This window comes from Salarias fasciatus, chromosome 9 (assembly GCF_902148845.1).
Source record: "Salarias fasciatus chromosome 9, fSalaFa1.1, whole genome shotgun sequence".
Taxonomy (NCBI): Eukaryota; Metazoa; Chordata; class Actinopteri; order Blenniiformes; family Blenniidae; genus Salarias; species Salarias fasciatus.
This window is the reverse complement of record NC_043753.1, coordinates 6,767,327-6,791,224: the sequence shown is the minus strand read 5'-3', so window position 1 is coordinate 6,791,224 and position 23,898 is coordinate 6,767,327. Positions and strand designations below refer to the sequence as shown.

At 43.3% G+C, this 23,898-nt stretch overlaps 1 protein-coding gene across 1 annotated transcript in view; it reads left to right on the top strand.

The window, feature by feature from the left end:
- LOC115393909 (sodium channel protein type 4 subunit alpha-like) overlaps nt 1-21,427 on the top strand; it is a 153,780-nt gene extending 132,353 nt beyond the window's left edge. The window contains exons 25-32 of the mRNA XM_030099011.1: nt 149-322; nt 3,041-3,163; nt 4,209-4,484; nt 13,529-13,582; nt 13,834-13,971; nt 14,509-14,613; nt 14,841-15,111; nt 17,971-21,427. Of these exons, the coding sequence (XP_029954871.1) occupies nt 149-322; nt 3,041-3,163; nt 4,209-4,484; nt 13,529-13,582; nt 13,834-13,971; nt 14,509-14,613; nt 14,841-15,111; nt 17,971-19,283 (2,454 nt within the window). The 3' untranslated portion in view covers nt 19,284-21,427. The remainder of the gene's footprint in view (nt 1-148; nt 323-3,040; nt 3,164-4,208; nt 4,485-13,528; nt 13,583-13,833; nt 13,972-14,508; nt 14,614-14,840; nt 15,112-17,970) is intronic.
- Nucleotides 21,428-23,898: the final 2,471 nt, after the last annotated feature.

Genomic DNA, 23,898 nt, shown 5'->3' with positions numbered 1-23,898 from the left:
GACAAGTATAAGGTGTTTAGAAGAAACTAAATAACATGTATTTTTATGAATTCAGAAACAAGCTATCCTGAACAGAAAAAGCTTCATTTCCAAATGAAAACATTATTTGAAAATTCTGTCTTACAAGCCTCTCTGCTGCCCCCGTCAGGCCTTTGAGGACATCTACATCGAGCAGAAGCCGGTGGTGAAGGTGGTGCTGGAGTTTGCCGATAAGATCTTCACCTACGTGTTCATCCTGGAGATGCTGCTGAAGTGGCTTGCTTACGGCTTCAAGAAGTACTTCACCAACTACTGGTGCTGGCTCGACTTCCTCATCGTGGACGTAAGTTGCTGTTTGCGTCATTGCTGGCGTGTGTGTTCACTTCCTGTTTTTATTAAAAAAACACAGGAAAGAGTGAAGCATTGTCGTCCTGATTCTGATCCCGTGTTTGATTTTCACGTTATCAGCTTTTCTCACCGCTCATTCTCTCTTTCTCATTTCAAGTCCTTGAACAACAAGATTTAAACCAGAGATTTCTATCGTAACCATTTTTAATTGAAGTGACAACCATTAGTCTGCCTGTAATTTCTCTGCAGGGAGCTGCAGTTGTTTTCAAATAAAATCAGTCACCAAATTTTTAATGTGACAGTAATAATGCACCAAAATCAATCTTCCCACTTAAAATTATGCCACCCCAGCCAGTGACACTAATAATGATTCAATTATAGAGTTTTCTAAAACGGCTGTTCGTGTTATGTGATCAAAACTGGCCCAGAAAGGGTCAATTATGAATTAGTCGTAATTAAGTCTGATATAAACTTGCATGGAATTTAAAAAGAAAATGATAATTTTAGTTAATTTAACAGTTTGCTGCATTTTGAAATCAAATGTTGAAAACCCTGTGGTTAAATATTCACGAAGCAGAGCGGGACAAGAGAGAGCAAGTCAAGACATCGACAGGAAGCGTGTTTACATGGAGGACGTCTCTGTCTCCACGGTCTGAATACTGCTCAGACAGAGAAGTTCAAACAGCCCCGGGCCAGGCGATCAGCCCACACACACACACACACACACACACACACACACACATGCACACACACACGCTCATCTGTCCTCTGGGAAACATGACACACTGCTTATGATGCACACGATACGAATGCGAGCATCCAGTCAGACATTCAGACTCTCTGGGTGTTTTCCACCCAGTCCTCTGCATAAATGACTCTGTGTGTGTGTGTGTGTGTGTGTGTGTGTGTGTGTGTGTGTGTGTGTGTGTGTGCGCAGATATGAAGTGAGATCCACACAAGCTGATTAACTGTATCACCACATGAGGACATGAACAGTTTTACAGGAGTTTCACTTCAAAGCACCAATAATTCTAGAGATTTATATTTGGTTACTTGTTTCTTACTGTTTTAATACATTTACTCAATCAGTAAGTTTAAAAAAAATTCCAGTTTGGATACTGTGAGATTAACTAATAATATACAGACAAACAATATATAATGTTTTTAAATTAGAATGATTCATTACTATTATATTATTACATTCAGTCATTTAGTTACATAGTAAATTGCTTCCTTAATATTATTATTAATATATTTATACCAAAATACATTTTGAATATTTATTCATCCAGCTTTAGATTAATAGTACATTTTAATATGGTATTCAAAGAAAAATGTGAATCCACAAATTTAAACTCAAAAAATCCTGTATAAATGGAATCGATTGTATCAATGTATGAATGAAAGCATTTCAGGCTTAAATGTTTTATTTTTAATTTGTTTAACTATCATATCAACCTTTTAATTATATTTTCATGCAGCTTTTATTGTTGTTTTTTGGTACTGTGTTGTGTTGGTCATGTGTTTGTTTTTAGTGGGTTGTGTTCTGCTAATGTGCACACACACACACACACACACACACACACACACACACACACACACACACACACACCACCTCCTGCAGGTCTCAGTGCTGGGTCTGCTGGCGAGCTCCGTCTCTGTGGACCAGAGGACCACGGTTCGAGTCCTGAGGACGTTCAGGGCTCTGCGGCCCCTCCGGGCCGCGTCCCGCTTCGCTGGTATCAGGGTAAGAAGCTCACGGGCGTCTCCGGGCCGCGTCCCGCGTCAGGGTGGGACGCTGACACAGCGAGGCGTTCGGGGACTCTGAGAGGCCGTGGGATTTCTGAGTTGAAAGGTCAAAGTGAGACGAAGAATAAAGGCCTTCATCAAAACGTCTTTTGTTATTTTACGGAGGGAAAACCCAGTGCTGCTCTCACGCACACACACACACACACACACACACACACACACACACAGTAAATCAACCCTTCCCTCCTTCAGGAGTTTCCTGTGGGGCTGATGAAGATGAAGATGATGAAGATGCTCCGACTCGCTGCTCCTCTGTGCAGCTCTTTAATAACATTCATTTCACTCTCACAGGTGGAAGCTGAGCGCCTCCTCTTCTTCACTCCGTCACTAGAATAGAAGTTAACCGTGCTCTTTCTCTCCTCATCCTTCTCTTCATCCTTTTCATCCTCCTGCTCCTCCTCCTACTCTTCCTCCTCCTCCTCCTCCTGCTCTCCCGCCTCCTCTTTCTCCTCCTCTTGCTAATCTTTCTCCTCCTGCTCTTCCTCTCCCTGCTCCTCCTCCTCTTCTTCCTCCTCCTCCTCTTCTTGCTCTTCCTCCTCCTCATCTTCCTCTTCCTCCTCCTTTTCTTCTTCCTCCTCTTCCTTTTCTTCCCTTTTTTTCTACTCCTCCTCTTCCTCATCCTCCTCCTGCTCTTCCTCTCCCTGCTCCTCCTCCTCTTCCTCCTCTTCCCCCTCCTTTTCCTCCTCCTCCTATCCCTCCTCCTCCTCCTCCTCTTCTTCTTCCTCCTCCTCCTCCTCCTCTTCCTCCTCCTCCTCCTCCTCTTCTTCTTCCTTCTCCTCCTCCTCCTTCTTCTCTTCTTCCTCCTCCTCCTCCTCCGCCTCCTCCTCTTCTCCTCTTCCTCCTCCTCCTCTTCCTCTTCCTCCTCCTCCTCTTCCTCCTCTTCCTCCTCCTCTTCCTCCTCCAGGTGTCTCTCGTCAGTCTGGTGGCCAACACGTTGGGTTACTCAGACTTTGCAGCCATAAAGTCCCTGCGAACCCTGCGAGCGCTGCGACCCCTCAGAGCTCTGTCCAGATTTGAAGGCATGAGGGTAAGACGACAGTTTAAGAGAGCCGAGAGCCCCCGTGAGCCCCGACAGAAAAACACACAACTTCCAGCTTCACCTCGGTGGATCAGTGTTTTCTATGAACCTGTAGTTTCCTCTCACAGTGTCTCCTCCTCGTCCTCTCGCCTCCACAGTATCTCTCCTCAGTGTGTCCTGCGCTCTGATTGGCTGGCTTTAGTTTGGTGGACTCAGTATTATGTGTCAGTATTATCTTAGACCCCGTTTCCACGACGACGCTTCTAGTTGAAAACAATTCACTTTGACATTTTCACTTCAGAAAAGTTTCACATTTGCACTGTAACATTTTAAAAATGATGCCTGTTTCCACGGAAACGGTAGAAATAATAGCGTAGTCAGCCTGTTGTGCCACTAGTGGGCACTGTTGTTTGTTTCTGTAATAAAAGCACACACTCATGTACATGAGAACATGGATCAGGAGTCGTAACATTCTGGATGTCGCCATTGTTGTTTTTGTCCATCAGCTCACACATGCACAACATCATTTTACTCTACTTCTTTCATGATGTGCTCGAGCAGTAGCAGCATTTCAGAAAAGTTGCATTTTCAGTGGCTGCGAGCACGATTGTTGTGTCAACAGATCCTCAAAATGTGATAAAAGTTTCTGTATTTTAACGTGAAAAGGTTGTTGTGGAAACAGGGCCTGAGAGAGCAGCACAGAGTTTAACTCTCACTAACAGTCACAAAGATTCAGTGGAGATAGCAGGGATACGTCAAATAATTCAAGTGTTTACCTTGATGCCACTAAGAAGTAAAAGTTTTCTTTGGGGTTTTTTTTGTATTTTAGTTTTGGAGGACTCAGAAAAGGGGCGGGGTCTTTAAAGGTTTTATGTTTTTTAATGGATGTGTTCTGAAAAAAGATTGAGTGTGTGTGTGTGTGTGTGTGTGTGTGTGTGTGTGTGTGTGTGTGTGTGTGTGTGCGTGTGTGTGTGTGTGTGTGTGTGTGTGTGTGTGTGTGTGTGTGTGTGTGTCTAATAATGATCTCCTCCTCCTCTTCATCCACCCCCTCCAGGTAGTGGTGAACGCTCTGATCGGGGCCATCCCCTCCATCATGAACGTTCTCCTGGTCTGTCTCATCTTCTGGTTGATCTTCAGCATCATGGGCGTCAACCTGTTTGCGGGGAAGTTTGGCCGATGCATCAACCGCACGGGTCACATATATGATGCGAGCTTCATCAACAACAAGAGTGAGTGTGTGGCACTCAACGACACTTCGCTCTTCTACTGGACCAAGGTCAAGGTCAACTTCGACAACGTGGGTGCCGGATACCTGGCTCTGCTGCAAGTGGTGAGTGGAGAGGCTGTCATGGGTGGTCGGTTGGTTGGCTAGCTCATTGATTGTGTATGTTGTTGGTTGGTTGGTTGGTTGGTTAATTGTTTGTGTATGGGGTTGGGTGGTTGGTTGATTGATTGGTTGGTTAATTGCGTAAGTGTTTTAGTTGGTGAATTTTTGGTTGGTTGTAAAGGTGTTTTCAAAACTGTAGATATTGTCTGACATTATTGTAAATGTTGTTTTGACGATGTGCAATTTTACATTATCGAGTATTTACAGTCACATCAGCCCGTTGTTAGCATATTAGCCTAGCTACGCACGTCAGTCCATTGTTAGTATATTAGCTTAGCTGCTACCGGCAGTCAGCTGATTGATGTGCATTGCTTCTGGTCATTGAGCTGTGAATCCCTCCTGGTGATCCTGGACCACTGCAAACAGGCAGGACCAGGGAATTTTAGTACAGGACGATCCCGGACAAGTCCTGAAATGTCACTTATTCATATGGCCAGGATCGCTCCGGACTACTTTTTCTGACAATTTCCAGTCCAAGCGGACAGGAAAATGGCCAAAATGCGGTCAAAGTGGGACAGTTTTTTAAGTCTGTCTTCACAGTGTCCTGCAGAAGCTCCTGATTTGATTTCATAAGGCAACATCTTCTTGTGTTGTGGCTGTTTGGTTTGTTTACACAGTGCAAGCGGAATGTAAAGCTCAGCTCTGTCTTCTTCTTCATTTTGCTGTATTTCTGTAGCAGAGTTACAGCACCACCTAAAGGCCTGGCATATGAACTACGTGCATCATTTTGAGTCGTTTTCATGATGTCCGTGGATGCAGACACACTTCTACCCGAAGCTGTTAATATTCCTGAAAAACTTAGGCTTCGAGTTTCTTTTATTCAACCAGGATGCTTTTTTGACCAGAAATGACACAGGCTTCTTCCAAAAATTAATAAGATGATGTACAAGAAACACTATCATGAAAAAAAAAAAAATTCTCATGTTTTATCCATTAAAAGTGGTGTGTCCAATATTATTCACAGCCTTCTCGGTAACAGATAATAGAAAAACCTGCATTAGCAACTACAGCAATTGAACTCCTCCTATAATTACTGAACAGCTTTTTGCATGTCTCCACTGGTAGTTTTTGACCATTTCAGCAATGAGCTCCAACTCTTTTTTTTTTTTCAACATGTCCTCTATTTTGTCCTCATTTCAAAAATGGAAGACAAAAGAGGGGAAGCCTGTCTCCAGAGGACACAACCCCTTTTATTTTGGATGTCCTCCATTAGAGGGTTTACTGTTTCAAGAACTGACCGTGTGTCATGTATTTACTGTACACGTTTCTGCTCCACAATTTGTCTCAGAGGAGAGAGAACCTGAGTGTTTTTCCCCATCATTTAACTGTGACACTCTTGAATGCATATGTTTACAGAAATTATATTGAGGGAAGGATATCGTGAGATTGTCGTTATTGAATTAAAAAAAAAAAAAATGTGATTTTTTTTTTTTTTTTTTATTGCTCATATCACACACCTCTAGTTGGTTAATTATTTGTGTGTGGTTGTTGGTTGGTTAGCTGGCTGGCTCATTAATTGTGTTTGTATTTGGTTGGTAGGTTGCTTGGTTGACTGGTTAACTGTTTGTGTGACTGATTGGTCGGTTGGTTAGTTTGTTGGTTGGTTGGTTGGTTGGTTAGTTTGTTGGTTGGTTGGTTGATTAATTGTGTATGTGTCTGGTTGATAGGTTGCTTGGTTGACTGATTAACTGTTTGTGTGATTGATTGATTGATTGGCTGATTAATTGCTTGTGTATGTGTTTGGTTACTTGATTGGTACGTTGGTTGGTTGGTTGGTTGGTTTATTGGTCAGCTGTGTGGTTGGGTGGTTGATTAATTGTTTACTTGCTTGATTGCTTTATTTATTAAATGGTCAATTGCTTGGTTGGTTGGTTGGATCATTTGTAATTTATTTGTGTGTGTTTATTAGTGATAATTGTTGTTGTTATCTGGTTTTTCGGCTGATTGGTGTGTGTGTGTGTGTGTGTGTGTGTGTGTGGACTCCTTTCTTTTCCATCAGTCCTCCATTTGGCTTCATGTCGCTGAAGTTCTCCTTCAGGTTGAGACCCCTCCAGTTGTGGTGCCAGCTGTGTTGTGTTTTGAGACCCTGATACGTCCTCAGGAGACCGATGGACCTTCTGTCCTCTCAGATGTGTAAAGATCACCACAGAAGACCTCTCTTTGTTCTTTACTTTGTGACTCCCTGTCAGAATCGAACCCATAAAGACCAACTGTCTCCTTAAACCTCATATACATAACGCATTCACCAGAAACCTCTCCTCCTCCTCCCTCCTGTTTGTTTCCTCTCCTTTCTTCCTCCTCAGTCATTAATTCCCTCTCTAATCATTAAACAGCTCCTCGGTGTGTAGGCAGGTAAAAACCTGTTTAAACAGAGGAAAGAAGTCAAACAATAGAGACATTAAATCTCTGTGTGGATGTTTCACCATCAGGGTGAAGATTTAATTAAAAAAAAAAGCTTTTAACAGACGCTGAAGATGCAGCGCCGATCAGAACATTCACCAACTTTTTAATTTCTTCTGCTTTTCTTTACATAATCTTTATAGAGTTGAAGATCCTTTCAACTGTTCGTCGAACTTTTCATGTCAACTAATAATGAGACTTTAACAGTCACACAATATAAGATTCAGTAGTTTTACTCAATACAGATATTGTAAGAATTATTAACAGTGCACGGTGTACGTACCACTACTGTCTTTATTGTTTTGTGCATGTTAATGTGCAAATACTAACGGGCGCGTTTGATGTCCTCTGAATCTCCAGAGTTAGTTTAACTTTTCTGAGGTGAACAGGAGTGAAACGAGCTGACACTGTGTTCGCTGAGCAGCAGGGAGAGTCGGCAAAGCAACAGAGTCCTCAGAAGCTCCGCAGAAACAGGAACTGGAACCCGGTTCCTCCGTTCATCACAGACAGAAGTTAGACTGTTTCCATCGGCACCGATCAGTTTGCGTCTGTTTGGAGGTTTATATCTTAAAACTGCAGCTTCACTGAATCCAAGTAAAACATGAGTATTTCTGAAACTTTCTGAGTAATTCAAAGTATTTATGATTTTTTGGGATTTTTTTAAGTATTTGAGTTTTTTTAAATAAAGACTACGAAGATGAAAATATTTCTGTTTTCCATCTTTTTTTCAGTATTTTGGAGGATTTCCAAGTATTTCAGAGTATTTCTCACAGTTTTCAGAGTATTTCTCAGTTTCTCTTTTGAGATTTCTGAGTCTTTCAGAGTATTTCCGATTTTCTTTCTGTGTCTTCCCTGTTGCCGGGCCTTTTCTTCCTCTCTCACTTTCCTCCTCCGGTGTCGTTATTCTCCTGAATTCGTCCTCCAGGAGTGTTCCATCTCCTTCCTTTCGCCTCCCTCCCTCCATCGGCTGTTATTAAACACAACATGAACAAAAAGACCATTACGGTGGCCGCGGCTCCACTTCTCCTCCTCTTCCTCGCCTTCCTCCTCTCGCTCTGCCTCTCGTTCTGCTCTCCGTCGCCCACCGCGGGAGTCCTGAGAGCCTCCAATCAATCAGCGTCTGAGAGGTCTTTATTTTTAGAGCGACTCCAGCCAAGTGGGAGGGAAAGTGCATGAAGAGTATGAAAATGAAGGCGGAAACAGAAGTAAAGAAAGAGCCGAGGAGGAGGGATGGATGGAGGGATGGAGAGGAGGACGGAGGGGTGAAGATGATGAGACGAGAGCAGGAGGAGGAGGAATGCAGAATTAGAGGGACGGATGGAATCGCCGCGGCGGGTCGGCACGCCGCTGCCGAAGAGCCGGAGAAGTTGCCGGTGTTGCCGTCGCCACGGCAACGAGCCGCTCGGCACATTTGTTTGGCCGGTCGGCGCGGCAACCCATCCATTAGCATCTGGAAATAGCTGCACACTGCAAAGAGTAAAGAAGTGACGCTTCTGAGCTGCACGGCAACAACAGGTTATTTTAAAACTTGGAACAGAACGACAGGAAAATGAGAATCAAACCTAAAAAGTGTCTCAAGTAAAACCTTAAAACCTGCAGACGTTCTGGCGATTCATAATTAAAAAAAAAAAAAAAAACTTTTTGGTTTAGTTTATGACATTTTATTGAAATAAAGGGATGTTATTACTTTAAATTATGTTTTCTGGAGCAGCCTGCAAAGTGTTCTTTACAGTAGATAGATTGAATAGCATGCTAATATTAATATAACAATAAATAATAATGGAATTATAATGTGATTTAAAAAGAGAAAAGGCATTAAAGGTGCAATAAGTAACATTATGTCACATAACGTACTCACTCCTCCCTATCGAGTTTAGACTGTTCAGGGGCATCGCGCCAGTATTGCAGACAGAAAATACAGAATGCTGTTTGACAACCTCGGGAATTCACATCTGATTGGCTCAGGAACCAGGAAGTACTGACATCTAGCCCCGCCCACTGAAGTACTACACTCCTTAACTCTGTTTGAACTGACACATTGTTGATGGAGGAGGAAGATTGTTTAAAATGAATGCTTCTTCAATCACATGTGACAAATTGGAATAATTTTAATTATATCATTGTAAATGCCTTATTTATTACAACTTGAAATAATAAAAGGTTTAAAAAAATTATTTGAAAAAAAACTATAAACATGAAAGATCATTAAAAAGCCTGCATCATTATGTTTTATGTCATACAAAATAATCCTACTAAAACAAAAAGCCTTAAGTTTTTTGTGTCAAAAATCAATAAATGAAGATTTTTAAAAATTATAATGATAAATGCTGGAAAATGACAAGGCAAACAGCCGCTCACATCAGTCTTGCATCAGAAACGTTGAGAAAAAGGAGTTTAAGTGCATAACAGTAGAATAATAATAAAATAATTGGCTTCCTTGATGACAGCAGCAACGTAAATAGGTAAATATAATACAGAGAATCAGAAAGTTTCAATATTTTTAGTTAATGAAGTTACGGAAAACAAAAGCAGAGACTGCCCCCTGGTGGTCACAGTAAATATGACAGCAGCAATGTTGAGATGCAGGAATTTGAGTTCATTGCAGTCGAGTCACTAAACTATTAAACTCTGTCACACTTTATCGCTGATCTGTGAGCCCCGGAACTCTCTAGCATGTAGCATGTAGGACGGCTCGGGGTGAAATCCTCCTGAACATGGAGTGAACTCTGCTGGTCCGAACATGTCTCCTTATAAAGCTGCTGCTGTTGGATCAACTAGCTTTTGCCCCCTCGATGTTTTGGCAGAGTATAATTTCCTGTCTGTCTTACGTTTACCTGTCTCATTCATATTTAAAGAATCTCCAAACAGCTGACGTCGCTCTTCTTCTCTTGCGTACCTGCGGGCGATGTTGCTGACGCATGGTATCAAGTAATACTCGCCTTGTTGTGTCGGAGATTTTTCACGAGTACTTCATACTGTTATCGGTATCCGTGCATCGCTGGTATATGGCAGAACAGCTCGACCTCTCTTGGTTGTCCTTTTTTTTTCTTTTTTTTTGGTGGAAATGTCCCTTCAGGTTTCTTTCAGAAACAGTGAAAAAGCAGGTTTCATAAGCCTTTCACTGGATGATGTAACATTAAAATTATAACTATAAATAAAAGCTCTCCGGAGACTTTGTACAGGAGTTTTTACATCTGTCAGACTGTCATCTTTTACAGCGTGGGCCCCCTCTCGCTCGCCCCTGACAGACCATAATAATAACAGGTGGTAACCCGTGGCGACAGGCTGATTTCAGGTCTGAGTGACGGACTGTTGACACCCACTCACATCCAAGTGTTCGCCTCCCTCTCCCCTCTCCTCCCTTCAGCTCCCTTCAGCTCCCTTCTCCTCCCGTGGAGGAAGGAAGTCTTTAAAAGGACACATCGCTCCTTCATTCAAAAAAAAAAAAAAGAAAAAATCCTCTCGGAGCGTTGCCATGGTTACATGGACGCAGAAAAACTCACAGCAGCTTGGGAATGAAATGTCGAATACAGGAACATGGAGGACTCTGTGTGTTCAAATGACTCCTGAGGGTCAACAGGATATAAAGTCAACAAACACAGAAAAACTGGAGTTGATTCATCACACAGGTAGTTTTTAAATAAAAAGCTGCTCCAAACTACACAGTTTAGGAAAGGGTTATAGTCTATCCACCAAATTATCTGCTGTTGAAACCATCAGAGCTTGACCAAGACCCGTCAGGAACCTGAAATCCAGTTCAGAACCAGTCGAAAACAGAATGTTGTAAATACTTCATACAGAGGCTATAACCATACTTGAACTAGTTTAAAAGCCTAAAACCAACACTGAACTAGTGTTAGACCAGTCTTTAACTAGGTATAATCAGCTAAAACCAAATTAAAAAATCAGTCCTAAGCTAGTCTCAACCCAACACTGAACTAGTCCCCAAACCAGCATTAACTAGTCAAAATCCACTTGTGAACAAAGAGCCCTAACTAGTCTAGACCCAACTCTGAACTAGTCCCAAACCAATCTTCAACTACTGAAAACCCACTTGTAAACAACCAGCCCCAAACTAGTCTAGAACCAACACTGAACTAGTCCCTAACCAGTTTTTAACTAGTCAAAATCCACTTGTAAACAAATCACAAGCCAGCCCTTAAATTGTCAAGAGCCTATAATGAAGAAGTCCTAAATCACACTCATCTTCCAAAATAGTCAGAATCCAGCCCGAAAATCAGCCAATTCTGACCCAAACCAGTCTTGCCTAGTTTGAACCCAGATGGAAAAACAGGCTCAACTAGTTTCTGAACTCATCATGAAGAAGTCTAAAAAATTGAAGGCACTCGAAAGCAAGTCCATAAACCTGTCTTAAGAAATTCCAAACTAGTCCTCAACCAGTTGTTCACTAGCCCAAAAGCATTCCTGAACTAGCCTACAAACTAACTCAGAACTAGTCCAAAACCAGTTTCAAACTATTTTCAAAGCAAATCTACAATTGTTGAAAGCCAGAATGAAACTAGTCCGGAACATACTTGTCATAAATCATTCTTTAATGAGTCAAGTCCAGCCTGAATCCAAACCATCCTAAACCAGTCTTGAAGCAGTTCAAAGACAGCCAAAATCTAGTCTGAAAAATACACTTAGCCTGTTTTGAATCAGCCATGAACTCATCTTACAAAAAAAAAAAAAAACCTCAAGCTACTCTAAAACTAGTCCTGAACTGCTATGAAACCAACTATAAATTAGTCTGATCAAATCAAAACTTGCTCAACTTGCCCAAAATTATTTTGGAACCAGCCAAGAGTGTTTCTAAGACACTCTCTATAAAGACAAATAGAAAATAATCTAACTCTTTTAAAGCGAGTTTTGAATTAGTTATAAAACCAACTGTGAGCTAATTTAGGACAAATTCCAAACTACTCTTTAATTAGTCCAAAACCACATCTGAACTAGTCTGAACTAGACCCCCCCGGTCAGACAGTCGGGACTGGGCCCAACTAACAGTAAGTTGTCCCGGGCCCAGGCAAAGCTGTCAGCGGGCCTGTAGTTGGGCATAACTCAACAATAAATGACAAGGGGGCTTAGCAAAAAATTACAGTGTAAGTTCTTCAATGACTCTAAGAGAGATCAGCTGCTGATCCAGATCACGGAAGTGTTCCGGATACCAGGATCCAGAACAGACAAAGATAGGGGGATTCTGGAGTGTCAGTCACTGTGAGGAAACTCACTGAGATATGAACATGCAACAAACAGCTTTCTCCCAGACATTGTTTGTGTTGGGGAGAAATAAAATGTTTTTTTTATTATATATGGTGTTCTTATTGTTGTTGGTGACTGATTTGAGCTGTGGCGGAGGTCTGCGCTCTCTGAGTGCCAAATTCCAGTTTTATTTATTTTGAGTACTGATACATGATATTGCTGGACTTGACAAGGGGACAGAAAGAGAGGTAAAGAGACAGACAGTGAAACAAACAAACAAGTGAACAGACAAGCAAACAACAACAACAACAACAACAACAACAAAAAGAGTGAAGAGAAGGAAGAGAGTGCAAAGATATGACGGTCTTTTAATTAGTATCGACACTCCAGACGAGCGGCTGCTAACTAAAGATATGACAGAGGGCATCCTACATCCTACAGACTTTTGTTGGAGAACATAGCTGGTAGTGAACTGGGGCGTGCAAACTGAGAATCCAGGTTTGAAATTACACCAGAGCATCAGGAGAGGCCTACTGCAGATCACCATTAGTCCAACCCACCACAAGAAAACAAGGTGACCAAGTCCACATGCATATTATGAAGTGTGATTAAAGATCAGTGTAATCATGCAAATGTGACAATTATCATGCATATTTGACCTCTGACCCCTGAGAAGACCAGAAGCAGGCCACAGAGGCCCTCAGTGCCCAGACAACCGGCGGCCATCCTAGAGCCCAGATCCAAGCCGCTCCCCCAGGCAGACGTCCAAACACCGGTCCAGAAGAGGGCGGAGGAAGGCCCGGGGCGGACCTCCGGCTTCCATGGGACCTGGGCCCTCGGGAGCCAAGACCGGCAGGCCAGAGCCCAGAGCCCAAGAGCCCGCCCCCATTCAGGCAGAGGGCCATGACCATACCCAGAAGAACCAGCCCACATGGGCGGCTACCCGCCCCAGGCCAGCGCTCCAGCCACGTACCCCGAGATCCAGGGTATCACAACCCCCCCAAAACCCTCCCGTAGTTCTTAAACCAGTGAAAATCTTAATCTAGTCCGTGAGGACTAGTTATCAGCTGCAACACACACTGACTCCGGTCCCACTGACACACATGGGAAGTCTCTCGTCCAATCAGATCGACTGCTGGAACAAACTGTTGCATAGTAACAAAAAAATGATGTGAAAACCAGATTAACTTAAATCAGCAGAGGTCGGGTTTGTTCTCCGGCATGATCAACATGCACACACGCACGTGTGCACGCACGTTTGAATGCTTCATGCTGCGGTTAAAAAGAAAAAAGATAAAATCAAGTTTCCACTTTTTGTCAACACCAATCTCACCTGATGTGTGTGTGTGTGTGTGTGTGTGTGTGTCTGTGTGTGTGTTTCCAAGGCAACCTTCAAAGGCTGGATGGACATCATGTACGCAGCGGTGGACTCCCGAGCTGTAAGTAAAAGAAGAAAATAAGGAATTTTTCCACCTTTTGGTTGAAATGAAACAAATAAAATCTGCAAAACATGACAGAAACTTGGAACTTGAGACTAAAAACCCCAGAGTGGATTGAAATAATCCAGTCAGACAGCTGTTGAAATCTAATGAAATCTAATAACTATTCATGTGAAATGATATAGTGTTGTCATCAAACCAGCTGAAGTTTAAATAAAGTTGATCATACATGTTTTTTTGATGAACCACAGGTGGAGGAGCAGCCCATCAAAGAGATTAATCTCTACATGTACCTGTACTTCGTCATCTTCATCATATTCGGCTCCTTCTTCACCCTCAACCTCTTCATCGGCGTCATCATCGACAACTTCAACCAGCAGAAGAGAAAGATAAGAACCACATCCACAGTCGCAAGAACCAACACCGCGGGACAGCGCTACATGCTAATCAGGCTAACCGCTAAGCATGCTACATGCTGAATGCCCATCCCATCATTAGAACCAAACCACAGGACAAGCAGCTCAGTGTTATATGCTAAACATGCTAAATGCTACACATGCTTATTTACAATACTTCCATGTTAAAAATGTTCCTAAGTCAAAAATTTGACCATGCTTTCAAATTCATTCTATATGTTTAATGACAATGATGGCATTCTATTCTATACATGCTACTTCGCTGAACATGCTGCTATGCTAAATAGACTGCCATGTTAAACATGTTGCTATGCCAAACATGTCCTGCTAAATATGCTGCCATGCTAAGCATGTCGCTATGCTTAACATGCTGCTATGCTAAACATGTTGTCATGCTAAATATACTGAGTTCATGAAAAGTTCCCAACACACCAGAAACCACAAACTACTTGCTCCTGAGTGATGTGCTGTCGAGTTCACTCCCGAATAACGGATATGTTCTTTGTTTACTTAGGAGGACAGGACATCTTCATGACGGAGGAGCAAAAGAAGTACTACAACGCCATGAAGAAGCTGGGCTCCAAGAAACCCCAGAAACCCATCCCCAGACCGCTGGTACCTCACTCAGCACCTGTCATTTCATATTACTGAGAAAGGAAGGCCAAGTATATGGTACCCCCTAGCGGTCAGAGAGAAAGAAGTCTATTTAGATCATTTTATTTGAGAAACAAAGTGATGCTACCTGTTAGCTGCTGATTGTTAGCTAAAGTGTTGTCAGCTAACTCTTAGCTCTGGCGCTCGGTGGGTCCAGTCTATAACCACTTCCTGTCTGCTGCATCCAGAACCCTCTGCAGGGCTTTTTCTTCGACCTGGTGGGGAAGCAGGCCTTCGACATCATCATCATGGTGCTGATCCTGCTCAACATGATCACCATGATGGTGGAGACGGACGAGCAGTCGCCCCAGATGGAGTACATCCTCAACAACATCAACCTGGCCTTCATCGTGGTCTTCACCGCAGAGTGCCTCATCAAGATCATGGCGCTCCGCTGCTACTTCTTCACCGTGGGCTGGAACATCTTCGACTTCGTAGTCGTCATCCTCTCCATCGTCGGTGAGTTTTACAATTGCTCAGCTGAGAAGCTTCTGTCGATTTGTGTCAAGTTTCATCAAGAAGAACGAAGCGTTAGGCCACAAGACTCCAAATCCGGGTTTACACGGCAACGTTTTCAAGTTTCATTACATTTTGTGTGTTTGTTTACACAGTAACTCAGAGTCATTGAAAACAGCTCTCAAGATGGAATCACTTGAGCGCCAACGCCGTGTAAATGGGCGAAAATGGAACTTTGTGGAAATGTTCAGGCTCTGTGTCCTTGTGAAATGGCTGCTATTGCATGTGCACAGTAAATGGTTCTTCTGCACATGATCAGTAGATGGACAGTAACAATGTTTTCCTTCAGAGCCATGACTCCATGTCCAGATTCCCCTGAACTTGGTCCTGGTCCCAATCCATGTTCTCCTGGTCCTGGTCCTGGCCCGCCCTGGTCCTGGTCCCAGTCCATTTTCTCCTGGCCCTAGTCCATATTCCCCTGGTCCTGGTCCTGGTCCCAGTCCATATTGCCCTGGACTTGGTAGTTTTAGAGTTGAGAGTAACCGTAGTAAATATCCAACTTGGCGGTCTGTCCATGTCGTCCCATTGATCATACTATAGTGTATATAACTTTCACACCTTCATTTGGTTTGGTTTGTTTTCACACTGCACTTTTGTTTTGCTACCAAAAAATGCATTGCGCTCCACGTCACTGCCTCATGCTACAGCGACTGCAAAGTCTGCCTGTAAAGGAGCCGAGACCCGCGGTTTGAAGGGGCCAGTGTTCGCTTGTTTGATCTGGATCAGAGTTTAGGGGAGATTTCCGACATGGATAAAGGAAACAGACTTTTCCAGAAGGTCCCTGAAGTGAACTCTGGTTCTTTTGCTTCTTTTGCTTTTCCGCTTTTTGCTTTTTTTTCTTTTCAGAATTTCCCCCCTTTTTCTTGTTTTTCATTTTCCTCTTTTTCTTTGGATTTTCATTCCCTCTTCATTTTTTTTCTTTACACAATTATCCCCCTCCTTTATTCTTTTTTTTTTCCTTTTCCTTACAGCTGTTTCGCCTTATTTATCTGTTTTCAGCCTCCAGGTTGGACCTTTTTCAAAAATCACTGGAATGCAAATGAAATAAAAATGAGAGCTTGTTTTCTTTAACCTTTTCATGGTGGCTTGTAATTATTTTTGTGGCTTTCGGGGTTTTTTTTTTTTTTTTTGTATTTTAACGTGATCCTCAAAAATTTGGCTTTTTTTTCCTTCAATATTCAAACTTTACTCTGAAGATTTTAAATTTGGTCCCGAGTTGAAGTTTGAATTTATTTATTGGCATTCTTTATTGTGTGTGTGTGTGTGTGTGTGTGTGTGTGTGTGTGTTAAACAATGACCTGTCAGGCTGACAGTTATCTGTCAACATGGTGACCATCCGGGTGGCCTTCATGTTTATCCTGTACCAAGGTCCTGTGTGCTCATATTACAGTATCACACACACACACACACACACACACACACACACACACACACACACACACACACCACAGCAACCTAAGCAGGTAATTTAGCTATCAGTGTTCGTATTTTGTGTGCACTGCTGCTCCTGTTAGCTTGACAAGATTGGGCAAGTGTGTGTGTGTGTGTAATTAAGTGCGTGTGTGTGTGTGTGTGTGTGTGTGTGTGCGCACACGCTCAGACGAGGCTGCCCGGGGGAGGTGAAGGTAACAGCGGCAATCAGAGCTGCCAGAGGGCGGTCCCTGGAGACAAATCAAACATGATTGACCTGTTACATCAGCTGCTCACCGTGTGTGTGTGTGTGTGTGTGTGTGTGTGTGTGTGTGTGTGTGTGTGTGTGTGTGTGTGTGTGTGTGTGTGAGAGAGACAGAGATGTCAGGGTGGAAGGGGGGTGATGTACGACGTGACGGTGATTCCTTCTCAACTCCCCCCCGCTCATCCCTTCCATCGCCTATAACTCAGTACAGAGACGGATGAAAGATAGAAGTGTGTGTGTGTGTGTGTGTGTGTGTGTGTGTGTGTGTGTGTGTGTGTGTGTGTGTGTGTGTGTGTGTGTGTGTGTGTGTGTGTGTGTGTGTGTGTGTGTGTGTCTGTGTGCGTGTGTGTGTGTGTGTGCAGGTGACAGGCCTGCTCCTCTCCAGGTTTATCATTCCTGGATAACAAGGAAAGCAGGGATGAGTTACAGTGTTTGACTGGCCGTTGGGGGCAGCGAGGCGTCTTGGGCCCTCCAGAACCAATCACTCAGGTTGTAATCGCAGCAGAGCTGCCACATAAAGACTGAAATATCCAAACTGAGAGCTTTTAGATGATGTAATTTGCAGGGATGTCGGCGAATAAAAGAAAATCTAACAGTCTTCGGCTAATCGATTCCGGATGAAAAATCCTGGTGAAGAGGTTGTTCAGAACCGCAGCAGATGACATTGAGAATGTGCTTCTTTAAGGATGAACCTGCTTTCTCATTGTTTTAATAAGGCAGTGAGGAAAAAAAAAACTTGGCATTAAAATCTCATCTTTCTATGTTATGTGTTTCATTGGTTTGTGTTTCCTTAAGCTCCCACCTTACTACATTCTCTTGAATTTTTTTCTCATGTTGTATTTTTTTCACTTGATTCTGTCTCATCAGGAAGTCTTACCTGTTGTCTAGTTGTCTCTCTTCCCAGTGTATATATGTGTAAATGTGTTGACTAAATGATTTCATTGAAAACACAAAACTTTCTTTGTGTTCTGGGTGTCCATCTACATGACAACATTACCCTGTTGTTGCAGTACCCCGACCATATTTTTTAAGCAAATTCCCAAATCTGTTGTTGATACTGATGATTAGCTCAGCCTCTGACCATCTCATTAAGTGAATACTTACATGTTCTTTTCCTGTGATTTCAGGGATCGTGCTCGCTGACATCATTGAGAAGTACTTTGTTTCGCCCACGCTCTTCCGAGTGATCCGATTGGCTCGCATTGGACGTATTCTGCGTCTCATCAGGGGCGCCAAGGGCATCCGGACGTTACTGTTTGCCCTCATGATGTCCCTCCCGGCCCTCTTCAACATCGGACTCCTCCTGTTCCTCGTCATGTTCATCTACGCCATATTCGGCATGGCGAACTTCGCCTACGTGAAGCGCCAGGCGGGGATCGACGACATGTTCAACTTCGAGACGTTCGGGAACAGCATGATCTGCCTGTTCCAGATCACCACCTCGGCCGGGTGGGACAGCCTGCTCAGCCCCATCCTCAACAACTCCCCCGAGGAGTGTAACCCCAACATCCCGCACACCGGCACCACCGTCAGGGGCAACTGCGGGAACCCGTCGGTGGGCATCACCTTCTTCGTCACCTACATCATCATCTCCTTCCTCATCGTGGTCAACATGTACATCGCCATCATTCTGGAGAACTTCAGCGTGGCCACGGAGGAGAGCACCGAGCCGCTAAGCGAGGACGACTTCGAGATGTTCTACGAGGTGTGGGAGAAGTTTGACCCCGAGGCCACGCAGTTCATCGAGTACGCCAAACTGTCCGACTTCGCCGACTCGCTGCTGGAGCCGCTGCGTATCGCCAAGCCCAACAAGATCAAACTGATATCCATGGACCTGCCAATGGTCAGCGGCGACAAAATCCACTGCCTGGACATCCTCTTCGCCTTCACCAAGCGCGTCCTGGGCGAGTCGGGCGAGATGGACGCCCTCAAGCAGCAGATGGAGGAGAAGTTCATGATGGCCAACCCGTCCAAGATCTCCTACGAGCCCATCACCACCACTCTGAGGCGCAAACAGGAGGAGGTCTCCGCCACCGTCATCCAGAGGTGCTACCGGAGACACCTGGTGAGGCGGCAGATGAAGGCTGCCTCCTACATGTACCGCCAGATCACCACGCCCAGACACGTCACGAGCGACGCTGAGGAGGGCGGCGAAGGCGGCGGGGAGCCCGTATTTGGCGAGGGCGCTCCAGAGAAAGAAGGCCTGATCGCCGCCATGATGAGGGAGAACTACGGCTCCAGCCTTCTGGGGATGGAGCGCTCGGAAACTATTTCCTCCACCTCGTCCCCGCCCTCCTACGACAGCGTGACGCGAGCCACGTCGGAGGTCTTTCACCCGCTCGCCGCCAAGACGGAAACGGCCAATGACACTGCCGGCAGCGAGCTGAGTGAACAGTTACAGTCCGCGGCCGATAAAATTGACGAAGAGGCGGTTCCGTAGTACTGAAACACAGAGGAGCCAATGAGGACTTTCTCGTTTGGGATTGAGCTTGTTTGATCAGCGTTCACTGAATGTACCATAGCTGAGGAGCACCAGGGCGGCGGCAGGAAGAAGCTATGAAGAACTCCGGAGCAAACAAATCCACATATTTACTACCTTTAATGTTAATCTCTGTTTCCTGTGGAGACTCCAGGAGACTCCAGGCTGCCTCTCCGAGCCCAGAGTCTGAAACAGAGACTGACCTCAGACCTCGGATGCAGACAGGAGACTATATCACAGATGTATCCATCATTTATTGGCTGGGGGGGGCTTCGTGCCTTCCCATCATCGATCAATAATCTCAGAGTATGCTTGGCTGTAAAGCGGGATTCGCGGTGGCGCTTCGAGACTCCAGAGAGGAGGGCGAATAATGACATTTCAAACTAAAATAAGAAAAAAGATGTTTTCGTAGTCAAAGTATAACGTTGTTGATGTTACCAGTCTTTTAATAGCGGTACAATTATTACTATTTTTTATATTTTTTAGAGTAAGTTGAAGAAAAAACTTTAAGCGGTCTCTCTCTCTCTCTCTCTCTCTCTCTCTCTTGACCTTCGGAGCGGCGCGAGCTTTGAGAAAGTGGCTGAACGACCACGTGACAGACCAGACGATAGGATGCAGTTAGCAAAAAGAAGAACCCTGAAAAGTGTGACTTCTAATGTTTTGTTTTGTTTTTTTGTTTTTTTTAATTATTATTATTTTTCTTTTTTTGCACTTTTGAGTTTACACGTGCCGTCACTTTACGTCCCGGACCGGAAACACGTCAAGAGCTTCAGGACGCTTCTATATTTTTTTTTTTCCTTCTGAGAAACTTTACGATAACACCAAAAACCTAAACAAGTGCACAATGAGATTTTCTACGGCGTCCCGAAGTCTTGGAACGTCTGTTTTCGCTCCGGGTGCTGATCGTCGTGGCGTCAGTCAGTTTGTTGGTCAACGGGTGATTTGTCAAAAAGGTTCCAACCAGACTAAACATAAAGTTCTGCTGCATCAGAACATTCGGACATTTTAAAACTCCCTCTAATTCAGTTCCAAGTTTGAAAGTAAAGAGACCGTTAACATCTGTTACTGGTGGAACTGAAAGTGACATATCGGTCGAGCTGTTCCCCACCAGCAGAGGGTGCTGCCATGTGGTCACTGTAAAGCCAGAAAACCCAAATATTCACCAACTGAACACGGTTTTGAACTTATTCTTTATCTTCCAACAAAAATGACAATAGTATTGTTCTATTTTACTGCATTGGATGCTAATCATGTGATTAGAGTTTCCTGAACCAGTTCTGGTCCAAACCTCTGCATTAAAGACCTTCAGGTTGTAGCTGAAGCTGGAGAACCTAAAGTTTCTTGGTACTTGACTCACACAGCTTTCTGCTGTGCTCTAATAGCACCATGCAATATTTGCCCGTACCATATTTTTGTATTTATGGCCAACTTCTTTCAGTTTTCTTTAATTCCAATGTGTCAATATAGATTTGGTTTGAGGATGAAATGTTGAGTTTGGTTTAAAAAAAAAAAAAAAGAACAGTGCGATTCAACCAGCAATAAGTCAAACAGTGGGAACCAGAATGCCTCGATGTGTTTGGTTTTCACTGAATCACCAGAGAAGTGTGTGCAGGACATCCCTCCAGTGTGGACTCTTGGACAGATCACCCGCTGAACCCTCCGTCGGCTCCGGAGTCAGATCGGAGTGTGACAATCAGCTCAGCACGTCAGCGCCGAGGTTTCATCCCGTTTCCCACCGCAGAAACCGAGAGAGCTGGTCGAACCACTGGGTGTTTGACTTTTCTTTAGGGTGTCACTAAAACCTTCGGAATGCATGTGGAGACTGGAGGGTCGAGCCAAACCACCAACAAGGGTCTGGATTTGGTCCAATTTCACATTTGTTCTAGACTTGGTTTCCAGACTTTGACTGGTTCTGAATGAGTTGACCACCAGTCGGACTGGTTTTGATCTGGTTCAGACTACTTTCAGACCTGCTTTCGGCCTGTTTTGGGTTTGTGAAACCACTTTAGACTATTATTCTACTTTTAAATTAATTTCAGATTCGTGTCAAACTGGTTTCCGACCAGTTTAGAACTTGTCCTGTTTTTAACTTGGTCGCTCTTTCATCCAGACAAAGGAAGTTAGACCATGTTCAACAGGACAAAGTAGCCTGTCACTGCAGAGCTGAAGGTTTTTCTGACACACCCAACATTTCTCCACGTCTTTTTTACGTCTGCTTGCCGAAGTGTTTTATTTCAGACGTGACGGTAAACATTCTGCATTCTGATTGGTCGATCGTGTTTCTGAGGGTTTTTTTTTTTTTTTTTTTTTTTTTTGATCGTGGACAGTAAAGCGGAGGATGTTTTCTACAGACACTCAGCACACCGACGAGATTTTAACGGGAACATTTTTACTTTTCCGATGATGTCAGAGTTTGAAAGGAAGCCGTTTCTGCACCAGTTTTATTTATTTATTTATTAACTCATCCATTGATTGACATCGTTTTCTGGTGGATTGCCTTACTTATTGTTTTTATTGGTATTTTATTTTGTTGTTGTTTTTTTGCACGTGTTGGCTTTAAGAGAAGAGAGGAGAAGCCGGGTGGAGCGCCACTTTTATCTATTTTGCACAGAGAAACGTTTAAAAAAAAAAAGACAAAAAAAAAAAAAACGCGTCAAGCAATAACGGCTTGCCGACACCTTTGAAGTGGATTCTTAGCCTGAATTTACAGAGGCTCTTTCTCACTGTACGAGCGGCTGGAGAGGATCACAATAACATTACTGACAATAATGACGACGACGATGATACAGGGGGAAGCACTGACAGTGTTAGCGCTCGTTTTTATCCAGATGACGTGTCAACAAGTGTACAGTCTGCTTTAATATCTCCAATCTCTCCCTCTCTCTCTCTCTCTATTTCTCTCTCGCTCTCTCTCTCTCCGTCTCTCTTGTCGTGGTCACCCGAGGGATCTTTGCTAATAAACGCTTTAGTAGACTCAATTTTAAAGGAAACAAAAAGGAGAAAAAAAAAAACAAACAAACTCAACGTTCCTGGCACCGTCTGGACTCTATTTCTACTAGATTCTATTGAGAATAGAAAACCATATAAACTAGGTAAATACTACTGCTGAACTCTGCTGCGAGGCGTATTTCAGGTTGCAGTTGTGCTGAAGGGCTGTTTTCAGTAGCAATAGACCCAGAGTGTGCCTGCTACATCCCCCCCCACCCGAACCCCCGACTCCCCCCACTGCTCCACTGCTCATGACCAGCTGGTTGAAGACTTGACAGTTTTCCAGGCTGTTGGATGAATCTGTTTTTTCCTAATAATAATAATAATAATAATGATAAGGTTCCCCGCCCCGCCTTCATCCATCTTCATTCACCACTGTTTATTTTACCCCTCATTCTAACCACACTGTCTGACCCCCCCACCCCCCACTGTGTGATTTATCAAAGTACAAATAAAGCAATTGAACAATGCAAACACATTCAGTGACTTCTTTCTCGTGCATATTGGACCTTCTTTTTTTTTTTAATCAATCTTTCTGTCAGAAAGATTTTTTTTTTTTGTATCTTTGAGGACGTGTTCATCAATAATCAAAAGCACATCTCACATATCCATCAGAAACAGCCTGAATGTGACGTCTTTCCTGGACCGATGCTCGAGGTGAGGAGAGTTCGCAGAACTCACACTCCTCCAGTTCTACAGATTTTAATGCTGCCAGCTTCAGCTTTCAAACAGTCAGACCACTTTCACATTTCACACTGATCTGGATTTGAACCAGTTCTGCATGACTTTTAGACTCATCTAAAACCTGTTTTCAACCTGGTTCCAGATGGATTTAGATCAGTTGCTTGTTAGTTTTAAACTATCGAAAAGTTTTTTTTATTTTTGTTTGTTTTTTGAGACTCCTTTCTACTTTTGGACCAAACCAAATTTAAACCAATTCTAAATCATTTTTTTGCTGGCTGTGAACCAGTCTAAGGCCTGTTCTTAAATTGGGTTTGAACCAGTTTCAAACCACCTTTCGATTCATTTTAAATCAGATTTGTTTTCAACACAGTTTGACATGAGTTTAGAAACAGTTGTAGTTTTCAACCAATTGTAATATTAATTTCAAAATACTTTCAGACATCAGACAATAAGCTTCGGACTTAATGTTGTTAAATTTTTCTTGTTTTCTTAATCATTTATGATATTTAAAAAATAATGGAAATATCTGCAGCTTGGCGCTTACATAAGCCATATGTTGCAGTTCCACAAGTCTCCTCTAGGTGTCCCAGGAGCTGCTCAGTTATAAAAAGTATTTCTATTTTTGATTGAAGAGAATGTTGAGCTTCAGATTCAGAACAAAAAAAATCAATTTTATCCTTCATGTTGACTTTTAGTTGATTTTTGTCACCCGTTAGCTTACATTTAAAAATCAAACATGTACTTTTTTTAAACAACAATCTAGTTCTGGTTAACTTTGCTCTAAATCATGTTGCAGTACCAGGTTTGACCACCAAGTGTTTTTCTCTCACTTTTTTGTCTGTAAACTGTCATAAAATTAATATTTTTGTCAGAAGTAAGTGAATATAAACCTTTAATTTTGGTT